Consider the following 16,907-nt stretch of genomic DNA (forward strand, 5'->3'; position numbering starts at 1 on the left):
GAACTATTTTTTCATAAGATCTAAGTAACTTAGTTCTAATTAGAGGTTAAACAGAAACGGTGATTGCTACTTCCAATACTTCCAATAAGGGGTGTAACGGTGCACTCATTCATACCAGACTGTTTCGGTTCAGGGCCATCAAAACAATACGGAGGAGTACTGAATGAATACACATGGCCAATGTGAAGAATGCAAACACTCACCTTAAGTTTCCACACAAACCTTGACACGGAACGCACAAGTATGAGTAGGGTGGACATAAGCGGAACCCATGTACAGTATTTGATATCCTAGACCAACATCTAAGTGGTACACCCACCATACACATGCTGAATGTTAACCAGTATGGCAGCTCAGAGCAGTGACACATGTACAAAGCCAGAGTTGGAAGACCCTGTCTTCTCTAAGGTCTCTGATTTGGGAGCATTTCGGATTCCCTGTCAGTTATGTCAATGGAGAGAGACAAGTCGACAAAACAAGAGCGGTGTGCCGGCATTGTTTCGTAAAGATCAGTTATATTTAAAGTTTTTTGTAATGAAATTGGTCTTCTTCACGGTACTGAAAATGTACCAAACCAAAATTTTTCTGTACTGTTACACCCCTGCTTCCAATACAATAATTTTAATTAACAGCCAATACTAGGCACATATTCAGTGAACAGCAAACCAGAGGATATATTACTTAGTATATGAGATTCAGGTTTGCATTGATCTGTGAAAATATAATTGAAAAAGTTATTGTAGAACACTTTCTCCAAACGCACAAAAGTTTTTAAAAATTAAATAACTGCTAAACTGACTCAACTAAGCAAAATGTCTCCACTTTTCTTGTATTTCAGCATTTCTCCTGCATATACCTTGCAGCAGTGCCCTATTACTGCTTCAAGTTTTTATAAAATGTCATGAAGTTGCAATTACAGTTTTGCAAAGGGCTTCTAATATAAAAGGACGGATTAAAGAGGTGGAGGTGAGAGAGAGAGAGAGAGAGAGAGAGAGAGAGAGAGAGACAAGACAGGGAGGGTTACATTTGATTACATCTTTTGATTAAATGTTAAACTACTGATAAACTACTTGTGTAATGTTTCCAGTTGATTAACTCACATATAGTTGTAGCCTGTTACCTTTCACACAATGAACAGCTTGAACTCTATTCCCATGTACTGTATCAGTAATAGAGAGATAGTGCCAATAGTCTATCCACGTTACCACTCCCCTCCTCCTCCTCCCCGTCATCCTCTGACTGTCTCTCTTGTTTTCAGTTTCTCTATAAATCATGTGATTTTATCTTGTTTTTGAACCAACGGAGTTTATCTGAATGCTGTCAGCAGGTCTGTCTTTTAAAATAAGAATGTATGCTCTTTAATACTAGAGCCTATGCAGTAGAAGCATATTCATTTCATTCAATGTACTCACCATTTGTTGCTTAATAGTTTGTCAAATTCTAAATTGGAATTCTCATTTCACTCTATAAATGAAGAGCATTGCAACAGTTGGTTGTAAACATCCAATTCTACAAATGACTGGATTTCCCTTTTTTTTTTCAAATCCAAAACAAAAAAAATAAACAACTTTGATAATTAACATTTTAAAATTATTATTTAAAGATAATTCCATTACAATGATTACCAATTAAAATAAATTGTTGTACTTAAATATTACTGTTGCTCACTACACACCAGGTAAAACAAAAAACATTTCTCACTACTGCTGAAAAAAATCCAAGAGGAAATTCTGTAATTGGAAGCAAATAAGTCTTTCCAGGAAACTTTCAACAAATTATCACAAACTACTGCAATAATGGACCCATCAACTAAATCACTGGTGCCATTTGGGCAAATTAGGATGTCAGGACTAAAGCCCTACAATTCACAAATGGGATGCTTAATGGTTTGTTGTACCTCACACAGCAAAATGTGAAACTGTCTCATGTTTGTCTTTGTGTGAGTCTGTGGCAGCTAAGTGAAGGCAGACCTCGCAGCCGTAGATTCATGTCTAGGTTTTACTAATCCAAAATTGGACCGATTCATTAAGCTCTACAAATCCTCCACAAAGTAGCACTAAAAGCAGTGAGATGACCTACTGCAGGAAAGTACAAGTCAGACACATGCAATATTTATTTATTTTAGTTTAGCATTTAGTAGTATCAACAAAAACAACTGTTATTCACTCTCAACCTAAATAACGTGCATTTTCCAGGTCACTATGTCACAATACAACTGCAAACCAGAACTTCTTAGGGACACCACCTACACTAGATTAAATACATTTTACTGATTTAAAACTAGTTCTAAACACAAAGCCAAAATGTCTGCATTTTATCTCACTACTTTGCTCATGTCCACTCACACTGTTCATTAACGATCAACAGCAGCAGTAGGCAGTTATATCCACTGTGCAGAAGAGCATTTAGCAGCTTCAGACCAAAACATTTGTCTCAGCGTTGGTCTGAAGGCATGTGTGACATCACCCCATGCATGTGGTGCTAATGTGTTAAGCTTTGTGCACATGCTGGCAGAACATTGAGCCCAAACAACACAAGGCCACGGTTGGCAAATCATTGATCACAATCACTGTGAAGAGACATTTAAGGGGAATTTTTAGATGTTTGTTATTAAAAGTAGGACCGTGGTAATTTATGTATTATGACAGAAAGCTTCACGGCCTACTTAAACAATGTTCTATTTTAACAAAAGGAAAATTCCATTACAAAGGTTTGGTTTTCTTTCTTTTTTTTTTTTTTTTTTTTTTTTAAAATCTTTTCAGCATTTTTTTTTTTTTTTTTTTACAGCTTTACCCCTTAGGTACTGAAAATAATCTGGTTCGTGGTGTTGAAGTATTGACAATCAATACAAAACTCCTATCCATTAGACTATGGATTTAAGAGGTTTCTGATTTACCTCTGATGCTCTTTCACAACAGCCAGCACATCATCAGAAAGGTAGCGCGAGTCCCCTGAGTATCTGAAGAGCTCCTTGAGCTGAGCCTTGAGGTGCTCCACCTGGGACTCCTCCCCAACCAGAGTGTTCTTCACACCCTGCAAGATACAAAGCACAAACAAAACACAGTGAATTAGAGGATGAGTTAAAGCATACTGATCTCAGATCAAATGACAGACGTGCAGGTGTAACTATGAAAATTAATGACAGGGTTCTAAATTTACTTAGAACCCAACCATGATTAACGTCAAAAAACACAATACCACAGCTGCAAACTGTAATGCGTGGTTTAGGTGTGTCAGCAGAAAGCACTGACAGAGTTTTTATTTAGAGTGTGAGAGGTAAATCAAATCAAATTTTAATCACATGAATCACTCTTATAACACATCTGAAAAATGCAATGCTCCACATGGACTCCAATAAATGTCATTCACAAATTAACAGTTATTACATATAGAAACATACTGTTTACATCAATCTTTTCCATTTTTGTAAAGCACTGTGAATTGCCCTGTGTATGAACTGTGCTATACAAATAAATCTGCCTTGCCTTGCCTTCTTAAATGGTTTACATAATATGAATGTGGTAATACATTATTAACAATGGATTGAAATAATTCTTCGTTCTACCTTTTAGAGGGTGAAATATCCAAATTCTTTCCCATCTTTCTCTGAGAAACAGTGTTTTCAAATAGTTCAATTATGTTCGCACACAGGATGATCCATGGCCCATATTTGCTCCTAAAGGATAAGACCTTTCTTGGATGCTTCTTTTGTATCAAATCACCTGCCGTTGACCTGATTACATCACCTGTTTCAAATCACATTATTTCCATGTTTTAATCTATTACTTCCTGTAAATTAGCCAAATCAAACTTCTCTTGAACATCCTACAACCTGAATGTGATGCCTATTTACATACTGTATGAAATGACACTTGGTTTATATTTAAGCATATTTGGCATCTTTTACATACATCATACTACAGATATTATCATGTTTCCAAATGCTGCTCTGTTGGTTCTCCCTTTTGATATGGAGATGTTTAAGAACTGTCACAGCTTATGCAGGTGCACTGGAAAACAGATCTTTATCTTATTCAAAAGGAGGATCAGCGTAGTTCGTCAGCTTAAGATGAAATAATCAGCAGCAACTGTGGCTTCCTTCCACTCGATGAAATGTCCTCCTTCCGGGAGACGAAATGTCCTCTCATGGGTAATTAGACCCTTTACTATAATAATTAAGGCTCTGTGCTGCAGCCGAGCCCAGCTTCTATAAACAGTTGACATTTCCTCTCAATACCTGTCTGTATGAATTCAGAATAATAAAATATTTCCTAACAGTGCCGTGCTATAAAAGTAGTTAAGACCAAGTTGTTCACAACCCACTGCACATCTCAAAATTAAAAGTGAAAACAGGCCATGCTGTTCTGAGGTGACAGCCTGTCGAGATTGCAGCGGGTGACAAACAGGCGGGTCGGCAAAATCACTGAGTATTCTAGTCACACCCAACAGAAGCAGCTCCACAGGTCCAGAGATACAGATCTCTGAAAGACTCTCTGAACTCCCTCCTGCTGATTCTGCCCTTCATCTGTCACAGGCAGCAAATAACTATCAGACACAATGAAAACAAAACTCTTCAGAGACACAGCTTGTCACGTTTATTCCCACTTTTTTGCTGCACAGTGGGATGAGACTGGTTATCACTCCACAGCCCAGCAACCTGCAGTGAGTGCACCACACCTCTCTAAGGCATTCAGTCGATCCAGTAATGTGATAAAAAACCCTGACTGACAGGACTGCAGCATTATGTTTACAGTGTGACAGGCATAGGTTCTAATATGTACTGTGATGGAGATAAAAATCCAGTTTAGAGTCATCGTGTCAGGACATGTAGGCCTGGATTACCCCTAAGAGGAACTCAGGAAAGAATGACATTTATATATGGAGGGAAGGAGAAAAGAGGAGGTATTAACATGAGAATAACAACAGCAAAAAATGAAGGTGTGAAACCTGCCAAAAACATGGATAATAGCAAGAACAAAGAGAAAAGACAGAGGATGACAGATGGAATGCAACAGATACTTTGGTATGTTGGAACAGCGTAGCTGGACTGGCACCTACTTAGCAAAAAGGATCTGAACCACAGGTTTCATACATAGTAATCTGTTACAGACCATTGAACCTAGTTTTAAAAAAAAAAAGGAAACTACTCAAACATTTCATGGTAGACCCTTTAGAAAGGCAACAGTTGAAAAGTAGAACATCTGGTGGCTTTAGCTTATTTTGCTAAATTAATATACATACATTTGAAAATATGTCAAATTTTGTCACTGTTTTGTAACATTACCCACACAAAAAAATCTATAATAATAATTCTAAACATTAAGGCTCCATGGGCCCTTGGAAGCTACCTCATCCTCCAGGATTATGCATTTCTTATTGAGATTTCAGTTTTCTCCTTTCATGTTGAAAGGCTTGTTGGCAGGCCTTGAGGAGGTGCTATTAGTTGGAGGGACTGAAATTCAAATTTCTTTTATGTTTATTTGATTCATGTGGTTTTTGACCATCATCCCTACCATATTTTTGAAAGAATACTGGCAATATGCATTTTAATTATGATAAAAAGAAAGGATGATCACACAATATATGTGTGTTGGATGTGAATTTTCTTCATCAAACTAATGGTCTAATGATTGAGGGAGCTGTTAAAGAATATACAAAAAATATTTTTTAGTGAAATAAAACAAAATGAAGACTAATTCTGCCCTTACTGGCTGTATATCAGCATAAATGAAACACTATGCTTTAAAGAAACTGAACAGAAACCAGCAGTAGCCACATTAAAAGAAAAGAAAAACTTTACTTTCTGGAAAAACCCATTTATAATTTGTCTGTGCTGTGCAAATTTGAAAACAGAGAAGAACAATCCCTTCGTTAAAAACACTGTGAAGTGATCTCCTGGTTGGGTCATCCCTCCCCTACTTTAGGCTTACTGTTTACTTCTTCTTTGAGCTGTTTGGTTGTGTTTTTCTTCTATCTAATGGCAATTTAGTCATAACAAATCCTGCTGCCTCAATTTATTAACAGATAGAGGCATCCACAAGTGAGCAGCAAAGTCTAATAATTCAAGTCTAATGAGAACTGAATGTAACAAAATTTCCATGACTATATTTATTCTTGAAAAACTTTTAAACCACTACAAATTTTTCAGAGCTCAGTAAATTTTGAAACTCACCATGTACGTCCTCCACTGGCCCACCATCTGCTCCTCGGTGTGGTCACTGCGGTCACCAGCCTCGCGGCCCTCCTCCAGTTCCTGGTCCAGCCCCTGGAGCAGCAGTCGAAGACGCCCGATGTCCTCTCCTAGCCGCTGACATCTGGCCATATACTGACTGTGGGAGTCTAGACTGGAGCGTAGGCCGTCCTCTGCTTCACAGAGGCCCTGTCTCAGCCTCTGCCAGCCCAGCCTCAGCTCCTCTGCCTCCTCCACCACCATCTCTGCCCCTGCAGGAGACGTGTTGGCCCTCACAGCCTCTGCCATGGACTCTATGTGCAGCAGGGTTTTCTCCTCACTGGCTACACTATCATCCAAAGCCTGAAACAAAGCGAGGAGAAAACATATAGTAAATCTTCAATGAATACAAATAAAAACCTCTCAATCTTTAGTGCTAAGAGATCATGTCACTGTGGTGTGAGTGAGCAGGGCTCTCCTCCGGACATTCTATGATACTATGGTGGCCTCTGCACTCCACTTTGCCATGGTGTGCTGGGGAGTGGGTAGTATGAGCAGAGACAGGAAGAGACTCAATAAACTAATAAAGAGAGCTGGCTCTATCCTAGGCTGCCTGCTGGACTCCATCGAGGAGGTGGTGGACAGACGGATGTTGGCAAAGCTGACATCTATCACAGACTACCCCTCCCACCCCTCCCCTCCCCTGCACCAGTCTGTAAAGGCCCTGAGCAGCTCCTTCAGCACCAGACTCTTACAAGCCCTGTGCAAGAAAGCACGCTGCCGCAGGTCATTCCTCCCACAGCCATCAGACTATACAACAGTTCACAGTAGAGTTGCACAATATATCGTTTGAGCATCGTCATCGCAATGTATATGTGCGCAATAGTCTCATTGCAGGTCCTGCAATGTAAGAGGCATATTAACTCAATGTGTACTCATCTAATTTCAACCTGGGTACCTGACACACTACGCGCAGCGATCCACCAATCACAATCGTTCTTAATCAGTTTGCCGAAGCAGACCACGCCCATGCACATGGAGTGAGTCGCTGGTAACAATATTGAAAAATGAGCAACGAACAAGAGAAAATCACTGAAAATGAAAACTTGGTGCCAAAAAGAAAAGCAATGTCAGTTATCTGGAATTATTTCACCTACAAGAAGGATGACATTGAAACACATGTTCTGTGTCGATAGTGCTGTCCACCTGTTGCCACAACGAGAGGAAACAAAACTAATTTGTTTGACCATTTACATCGACACCACACAGCTATAATATCCTCCTGAGTATTTTTTCATATCGTAATATATATCGGAGTTAAAAAAAAAAACGCAATGTCAGTTTTTTCCAATATCGTGCAGCCGTAGTTCACAGTAACCCCTCCATTTCAGACTATGTACGTGTGCAACCATGATGATGTAAATATTTAATTAAATTTTCTTATTTTAATTATTAACTCTTTATATAAATATTTATATAAATACCAAATTTTTATTTTTTCTTTTATATTTTTCATTCTTCACTTGTGTGATTTTTCTACCCGTCTTCTGTCAGTGATTGTTGTATGTTGCTGCTGTTTAAATGTCCCCATGGTGGGATAAATAAAGTCTTAGCTTGTCCTTATAAAGTCTTATCTTAAGTTACGTTCTATCTCATCTTCTGGTTCTGATTCTAGTTTCTTTAATTGACTAACTGATTGATGCATAGATTATACAATAACAGTCAAAAACAGACTCCCTAGCTCTCTCTGACCAAAACCGACTCACTTCTATTTCTACATGTTCCAGTGCCAGATATACTATAAATTCACAAATACTGTTCTACGTTTTTTTTTTTTCCTGAGCAGCAGAATGAGTCTGTGTTTGAAACAGACTCACATTAAAAAGCCGAGTGCAACAACAGAGCACCATCATACTCTGCTGCTCTCGCTGTCAGAAACACAAATTATTCACCATCTTTTCCGATGGTGTTTTTGCAGTATATGACTACTCTTACACCACAGTCATTAAAAAGTGACATTTTCTGCACTGCACATTTCACATTAAAAGCCTATCTGCTTTCAACAGGCATTACCCCTCCTGGTCCCACAAGAGTTTCAGTTTCTGGAGAAACTGACAACTTTCACTGACGCGTTACATTACATGACTGAGGAAAACTTGAGTGGAAATAATACATAAATGACAACAGCAAGAAGAAAGTCAGAGCAGCAGAGTTATCAACAGTGTTTCAAAAGTTACTATAAAAATGTTACATTATTTATTATTGAGTCATCATAATCCAAAGTAACTGACCTTTCACTGAGCCCCTCCCAAAAAAACAGCTACTGTCCAATCATAACCTGACATGGGAAGCCTGTCAAGCTTTCAGAACAAGTGAAACCTAAAGTGGTGTGTGAATGTATAGACAAATATTTATACATTTACTTACTGAAAATGTTATGAATGATTAGTGAGGTGCTATTTATCAACTATAAACATTGCACCACTGCTATATCACTTGTCAAAGTCACTTGAATAGATTGCAGCCAAGAAGGACTCACTGATGTTATGCACAGTCAAACATAATTGAATATGTCTATACAAGTGTGGAAATTTGTTGCTTCTAAGATGTGTTGTGATGTGGACTTCTGCATCGATGCAGTAAATCAATAATAGAGAGTCTGCACCCTATATAAATAATCTATGCTAATGCTCATTATTGATTTTTTAGCCTTAAACCGGACACTAAATCTGTAAAGTTATATTGCTACATTGCCCTCTTGGGTTAACTTATTCAGTTTCAAATGATACACAACCATTTAACATAAAGTTAACATAAACCATTTATAAATAATGTTCTCACTTGTTTCCTTTAGAACATCTTTCTGATACCATTGAAAACCCCACAGACTGACATGCTGTGTGCCAAAGTTTGACAGGGATGACAACAGTAACTAAGGGCAGGGTGAAGGGACGATTATTTATGCTACTCAGTACATGTTAAGCAGCAAACGTTACAGGTCCAAAGCCTATACACCCACTTAACAAATGTGTACTCAACACATGTAGTTATAGAAATGAAATGAGGTGGCAGTCAATCTGTGTTCATTAGTTTACATGTCATAAGAACAGGTGGCTGCACACCCAAGCAACACATCTCCTCACAGTAAAGCTGCTGAGTTAACATGACCTTCAACTCCAGACAAAACCAAAAGACTCCCAAATGGCGGTTGATGTGAGCAGACCAGTAAACTAAGACACATTTCAGTCAGATAACGTTCGAGAAAGCAGGAGTTGCTCCGAAGGTAGAATCTATCACAACATATCCCTTGAAGGAAACCAAACTAATATATATCCATTACTGATTTTCTTGGGTGACAATAAATTACATGGTAGGAGAAAGTGTAAAATAACACAGTTTTACTTTGGTTAGTATTGAAAAAAGTGAGAACATTAGTGTAACATCATAATCCTCTTAAAGGAGTGATATTTAGCTTTTTTTAAAAATGGAATTATGCATTTAAAACATTTCCCTGTGGTCTACATAACCTGTAAATGCTCTGCTTGGGCCTGAATTCTTCATTTATTCAATTCCACAGGTCCATCTTCAACCCTATTTCTGAGTAATGACACCAGAAAGGTTGTTTTGAGCGCTGGCCCTTTAAATGCAAATGAGCATCTTCAGGCCCCACCCCCTCCAGGTTGTTGGCTGTGCTGCTCTGTCCTGTTCAACCAACAACTGAACATTTTAGGTAATCGGCTCTACATTTGGACATATTTTCAGTTTTTACTACAACCGCTGCTGCTGACAAACAATTATGGCATACTCGGAGAAATGTAATGTGTGTGTGAACTAATGCTATGTAATGTGTGGGTGTAGCCTTAATTTTCAAAATGTTTCTAATTTTATGAATCCTGGTACTTTAAATCTTACCCAGGGACAACAGTTGAAAAAAAGCTTTTTTGCGAATACTGGCACATTTACATAAATGTTCATTAAAATGCACTTTCCCTGCTAAATAAACAAATAAATAAGTGTTTGTTGGAAGTTTGGACCTTATATGTGCAAATGTTGTGATGTAACTAGTTATAAATGTAACGAATTTAGAAGGAATTAAAACAGGCTGTAGAAATCCACTGGATTTTTGCCAAAAAGAATATAATGATAGATTTGCTGCACCTGAAGGGTTCAAATTCAAACTTTTGGAACTATTAAGGTCCCCAAATACACAAATAAATGTACCAAAGACTAACAAAAGTGGGTTTAGCAAAATATGACCCCTTCAAACAACACACTAGTGCCTAACATTAGTTATGTATGGTGTGACTGTTGCTGTACTGATGGAAATAGTTATGTGAAAAGATCATGAAGGTACTTTTAATGATAAAGGTGGTACTGGAGCCTGGCCTTTATTTGGTGATGCTTTTCCATTATTAACACATCTGCTTGTGCTTCAGAATACTACTATCTAGGATCATTTTCCAATAGTGGCACTATTCACCACATGTGAAAGTAGCAAAGACAAACTTTGTGCCTATAAATACGACGTCCAACAGCAACAAGCCTGTTAAGTTTCAGGGAATCTCACTTGCAAGGCTTTCAGCTTGTTTTCAGCGGTATCTTCCCTCTCCATCAGATCAGTTAGTTCCTTGGTTTTTGACAGCAGCCAGGACTGGAACCTCTGAACGCAGCCTTGGTACGTCTGGTGTTCCTCAGCGATCTTCTGAAGCAGCGACAGCCGCTCCTAGCACAGCAAGAGACACACTGTGTGGTAATATTTAGATCCATGCTTTTCAGAGGGAATGAACACACATCAATGGCTTCCTATTTGGGGATCTGAGTGAGGGGGCTGCATGTGAATGTGAATTTGTATTCTCCGCTGAGACTTCAAGTGAAAGATTCCTGAGAGCAACACATGAAATTTCCCAAAACAAGAACACCAAGATTAGAGAAAATAGACAGGTAGGAGGTGCTCCCAGGGAAAATTACCCCTTAAAACACTGCATTATTCAAATCACAACTTTCCCATTTCAAATCAACAGCAGTATTTTGCCAACGGACTGGTTTGTTCCTGTGAATGCAAGAGAGACTTATGTGGGTGTGTGGTGAAATCTGACATAAACTTGTAAGAGTTTTCCAAAAAGGGAAGGAAGCAAAGTATTGCAGCCTCATTTTGTTCCTCACAATGACAAAAGCAGTCAGTCTGAACACACTTGTTAATATTGACTGTCCAACAGTACCTCTACTCTCAAAGTAAGTTATGTTTTCAGTTTTCATTATGCTCTAATTAATTTGCAGCACTATACCAGGAGGGGATTGCCTCAGGAAAGAAGAAAGTGAAGACAAGTCTGCACAACAGCAATGTAACTTTAAACACCTTGTTGTTGGTGCAAATAATGACTTACGTTTTGCCAAAACATGTCACCCTTAATGAAATAGGATGAAAATCCCTCCTATATACTCATGATATATCAAGCCTTACAGTCACCCTCACAATTATCATACTATCAGAGAAAGCAGCTGAGCGAGCTGATGTTGTGACCTGTGTTCTGTTTACTGACCCTAAACAATATTCTTACACTTAGACAATATCATGATCAGCTTATATGCATGGTGTGTGTACATGATAGGACTGCAGGATATGAGGAAAATCTGCAATGTGAGATAACAGTGTTCAATATAGTCATGACAATATGACATGTGATAAGTGACAGAGGACAGGAGGAAGTACTGATACTGAAAAAACTGAGCAGCTCACCTCAGCCCTGTCCCTCACATCGATGTAGTCCTCCTGCATTCCCTCCTGGGCCTGGGGATCCACACTAGGGTCCTGGGTCCTGTTGTGCAGTGCAGCAGCCTCATCCAGCAGCCTCTCCAGCAGTGCCGCTTGGCCGTGAACGTCGCTCACCACAACCCTCTGCTGATCCACCTGCCACAGCTTCTCCTTCACCCCCAGCTGAAGCTCCATCCCTACATCCAGGCTGCGCTGCTGCCGCGTCAGCCACTGTTCAAACTCCTCATAGGCCTTCAGGTACTCACTCCAGTGGAGCCATACCCACTCGATCCGACTGGGGATGAGAGAAGCAGATAGGAGAAAGAGTTCTATTAATCCAATCTGTGTAGACTACACAGGTATTTGCAAGGGATCCTGTAGGTTTTTAGAAGATGTTGGTGCTGTGATGACTTTTCTGTTCTCGTTTCATTAACATAATGCACTTTTGAATGTCCACTATCACAATGGTTTGGGGGAAAATGGCTCAGAAAAACTCAAATCATCAGTGCATCGATGAAACTGACATACAAACTCAGTTGAGCAAATAATAAATGACCTTATAACAAAAAGCTTATTTCAGAAAAATATGGTATCTTTTTCTCTCCAGACTACAACAAGTATCTCAACAGCGTTGTTGTATTTCAGGTCACAAGCTGTGCAAAAACACCAAGGTGCTGCACCATAACTAGATTGGCTGGGAAAACCCTGCAAAACCCTGATTTAATTTACTGTAAAAAGTCGATTTTATTTCTTAACATCGTAACTGGTCTTTCTATAAGTGAAGGGCCGAGTATTCGCTGTTGCTAAATCACATCAACAAAACACTGATAGCTGAGAACTTCGGATGTAACTAAAACACTACGCCCACTGATAACTGATGTTAACTGATGTTATCACGGACACACTACATGCTCTGTATCCAAACAACACACAGTAACTGTGCTGAAGATTTCTACAGCTGGTTGGACCTCATGGAGAGGTAAACTGTGACAGACATGTTCGGCTTTTATTATGCATTTTGTATAAATATTTAATGGCAGTAAAGACATAAACAGCTGCTGTAAGTGAAGGCATGATCTGATCTGTAACAGTAAGCAAAACTGACGAATCAAAAATTTGCTGCTCTTGTCACAGTTTTGCATTATGAGACAGTATGATGTAGATACTATGTGAAGAACCCCCCCAGATGGGTTGAGATTCAGAGATAAATGCCACACAGAAAACTAAGGGTCATGTGAATCTAGGTGTTTTCTGATAGGGAGATCAGAAGTGTAATAATATCACAATAATAGCATGTCTACAGAGTTCTAAAGTCAAACATTAAAAGCTTTATTGTGTGAACATGGCTACAGGTGCCCGCGGGGCAAACGGCAAATCACTCCACTGACTGTACAAATAAAGAGAGTGTGTGAAGTAACAGCAGTACCTGTGACAGTGGATGATATAGGTGCTTGTCTCCTCCCACAGGGCTTTCAGGTCTTTCAGTTTAGCGTGGGTGTGGTTCCTTAGCTCCTCATCATCGCTCTGCAAAAGGCTCTCTGCTGCTACCAGTGCCATGTCCATCTTCACACGACCTTCGTGCTCTGAATGATGGATTTTCTACATCAAATGTTAGATGTGGAGGATCATTTATAGCCCAACTACACATACACACACATTATACATATTGTTAGGACAAACGCACAAGTCTATGCACTCTGTACAACTACAATCCTCATTTTACCCTAGTAGGTCAGCTACTGTATGTGCAAACAATTTATGTTTACAATGTTGTTTTTACAGATGGTTCATATTCCTAATACCTTCAGTTTTTCCTTTTATCATACTCTTTGTATCCTAGTTTGTAAGGGTGACCCAATTTCCCAAAAAAGGTTATTATAGTGAGATATTTATCAGTCTTGCACTTTGCAAAGCCTGATTTAGCCTCAATGGCATTTCCACTACAAAAAGTGTCGCAATGAAACCACATTACACATTATCCTTTGCCTACTTACAGGCCCAACAATTCTAACACAGAGATCCTGAAATGAGTGACATTATCTTATTCTATCTTCAAACACCACTCAGAACTTCACGGACTATTACCTGACGCATCCACTTAGGATTTACCATTTATTTCATGTTTCAGCAAGTCTTCGTATGATTGTCAGATACATGATCTCAAGAATGCACATGTATGAGTTGTATAAGTATAGACCTGTGTGATCTGACTGAGGTCATGTCTTTAGGCTTTTGCGGCAAAAAACTGTATTCTCACATCTTCTTAATTTATTGAAATTAACCGGTAAAATGGTCATTAAAAAACCCCTGCTCAGACAAGACACTGAGGCTTTCTCCTCTCTGGAATCTCATGACAGAAGACTAATTTACCAGCAGAGGTTAGAGGTCAGAGGTCAAAGCAATTACCTCCGTTTCCCTGAGTCGGGCTTCCAGGGCATCACGGGGCCCTTGGGTGTTGTCATTGGCCTTTAGCCTCTCCTGGACAGCCCGCATCCAAGAGAGGGCCGCCTCCAGGCTCTCCGTGAATTCTTGCTGCTCCTGCTGCGGCATGGCCAAATTGGGGACCTGGAAACAATACAACTTTGTTTATCATCTGTGTGTTGACATACCATCATCTTTATCTAATTAAGAGCTGAATCTCCAGAGAGGTTCTATGTTCATTTGTTACCTAACCATATGCTGTACATTTGAACATGTGCATGTCTCTGCACAAGCAAAAATAACTCAGTACTGAACACAGATTCCTGCTGATGGGGATACTGTACATCAGTCTAACACTTCCATGGACTTTTGAATTTGCTTACAATAGTTGTCATTTTTAGGGGTGAAGGAAAATATTCAGAGAGTTGCACAATCAATCAACAATGATAAAGAAGTCATACATTAATTACTGTGGACAACACTGCAATGTGTAAGGTTTTTACTCAGTTATCATGGCAAATTAATAATCCTTTGGAAATGTGTTATCTTTAAATCTAAAACAGAAACTTACAGTCATATTAAAAAAACATGCAAAACTTGAAAAAGTAAAATCAGTATTGGGATGCAATGTGCAACTACTGACAACATAAACCATACAGATATATTAAGGTGATCTGTGGTTTTGCTGTAGCTGTTTTGTTACAGAGAGCAGAGAGAGCTACACTAACAGAACTACAATATAAACCATAGGCTGACATAGCATGTAAATATTGTAAGACCGCAGTGTTACTTTCACTGAATGTGTTGGGGATTGTAGGTGATTTGTGGTAAACAGCTGGACCCCGCTTTTGGATAAATTGTTGAATATGAAAACTACAAATAATGACTTTAACTCCAACCTTGACCCATTGGAATCTCCCTGACCTGGTGGTACATATGAAGTAGCTATTATTTTTAGTGCTGTCAAACGATTGAAATTTTTAATCAGATTAATCACAGAGTGGCTGTGGACTAATTTCCATTAATCATGATTAAATATCATTCATTTTTAATCTATATTATTCGCATTTCATCTTTCATGAGCAAACAGACTCAAGAACGAAAGGAATACATATGCACTTAATGTGTTTGTTGCAAGTTGGGCGACACATTAGCCGAAGTGCTAGCAGAATCCCCAACTAACATTTGCTTCACATTAATGTGGTATTTTAAGCTGGAAGTGCTTTGGTAAAAAGAAAATTCCTTCCTGCAGAGTATGTATAATACTTTATGTTGGTCGACTGTTCCGTCTTGGTTTTTTGTCCTCATATTTCTATCCAGAGGGCCAATATGCAGCTTAGTGTCTTCCATCTTTATGGGCTGGTTCTGCTGCTTGTCACTACCATATCAACTGCTCATTTGCGCATGCACGATGGTATCTACTTGGACAAACTGCCTGAAACACATTGGCAGAGACATTCAGAATCATTCTGTGCTGCAGATGGGTTAATTGCGCTAAAATTTTTAATCAGATTAATCATAATGATGAATTAATCCGCGTTACTGTGTTAATTTTCACAGCCCTGATTATTTTAAGTCAAATTTCAGACATTGTTAGCATCTTCTTTATACTGTGACAGCTTTCCTAAAATCATGTAATTACAACTGTAATATATTGAACTACAACCACTGTATTGTGATAGCTAATGTATCACTGCCATCCCAGTGGTGTAACACACAACACTGTGCAAAAGTCTTAGGCCACCTTTAGCTTTGTTGTTTTTGCATAGTTGAAATGAGAATAAATATTTATTTTTCATTCTCTTTTCTTCAGATAAAAAAAATACAGAAAATATGCGCACTGCCTTAAAAGACACACAAAACACTCAACTAAATGTGTTCTAAAGGTTAAAGTGGCTATTTAGTGTGATCCCTGACCCCATGACAATAAGCATTATAAACATTTAGAAACATCTGACATGGATTGAATGAAGCGTGGTATAAAACAACAAGAGATTAATGCAACAGATATCATATTGTCTGAAAAAAAGGGTTGAGGACATGATAAGGGCAAAGGTGTTGACCTAGAACCTTTGTTCAGTACTGTATTTTAATAAAGTGCAGTCCTTCCAGGACTTTACAGTTTAATGATGCAAAGGTTAAAAAGAACAGTATAAAAAGCTCCCTTGGATAATAAATGCATCATAAGTGCTGATAGGGTGCAGGAGGCTATGTTTTGTTTTGGAGTAAAAGAGCAAAAAACATGTCTGTTGAATGCAAAGTACATTTTCTGAGTCTTGTTTGGTTTTGTTTTAATGAGTCACTTTCTTTTTACCCAGTCCACAATCACAGCCTTTGCTTCAGCAAATACAAATTATACACTGCCTTTAGTACACTTCACTCTTCATATTTGAAATGATTTAAAGGGTTATTATGGTGCTGCATGAATTTTCAAGTAACAGCTAAAGGCAAATTTCCATGAATTCCATGAAGAGCAGTGAGATCAGTAGAGGACTGTGCAGAAACCAGTGTGCCCTCAGGAGACACAGCAAAAAGAACAAAACTGCAATAAAACATATGGGAGGG

General features: G+C 38.7%; 1 protein-coding gene across 2 annotated transcripts in view; it reads right to left on the reverse strand.

Annotated features, from left to right (window-relative positions):
- Window positions 1-16,907, reverse strand: part of syne3 (spectrin repeat containing, nuclear envelope family member 3) — a 57,501-nt gene that overhangs the window by 38,914 nt on the left and 1,680 nt on the right. Inside the window, exons 2-7 of one of the 2 annotated variants that reach the window (XM_030127296.1) lie at window positions 14,328-14,486; window positions 13,348-13,520; window positions 11,907-12,216; window positions 10,737-10,892; window positions 6,173-6,532; window positions 2,897-3,033 (exon numbers count right to left, since the gene is read on the reverse strand). In XM_030127296.1, coding sequence (XP_029983156.1) covers window positions 2,897-3,033; window positions 6,173-6,532; window positions 10,737-10,892; window positions 11,907-12,216; window positions 13,348-13,520; window positions 14,328-14,471 — 1,280 coding nt within the window. In that variant the 5' untranslated portion in view covers window positions 14,472-14,486. Of the gene's footprint in view, window positions 1-2,896; window positions 3,034-6,172; window positions 6,533-10,736; window positions 10,893-11,906; window positions 12,217-13,347; window positions 13,521-14,327; window positions 14,487-16,907 lie in introns of those variants that run through there. The other variant, XM_030127297.1, reaches the window with a different exon arrangement.

Source organism: Sphaeramia orbicularis, chromosome 22 (assembly GCF_902148855.1).
Source record: "Sphaeramia orbicularis chromosome 22, fSphaOr1.1, whole genome shotgun sequence".
Lineage (NCBI taxonomy): Eukaryota > Metazoa > Chordata > Actinopteri > Kurtiformes > Apogonidae > Sphaeramia > Sphaeramia orbicularis.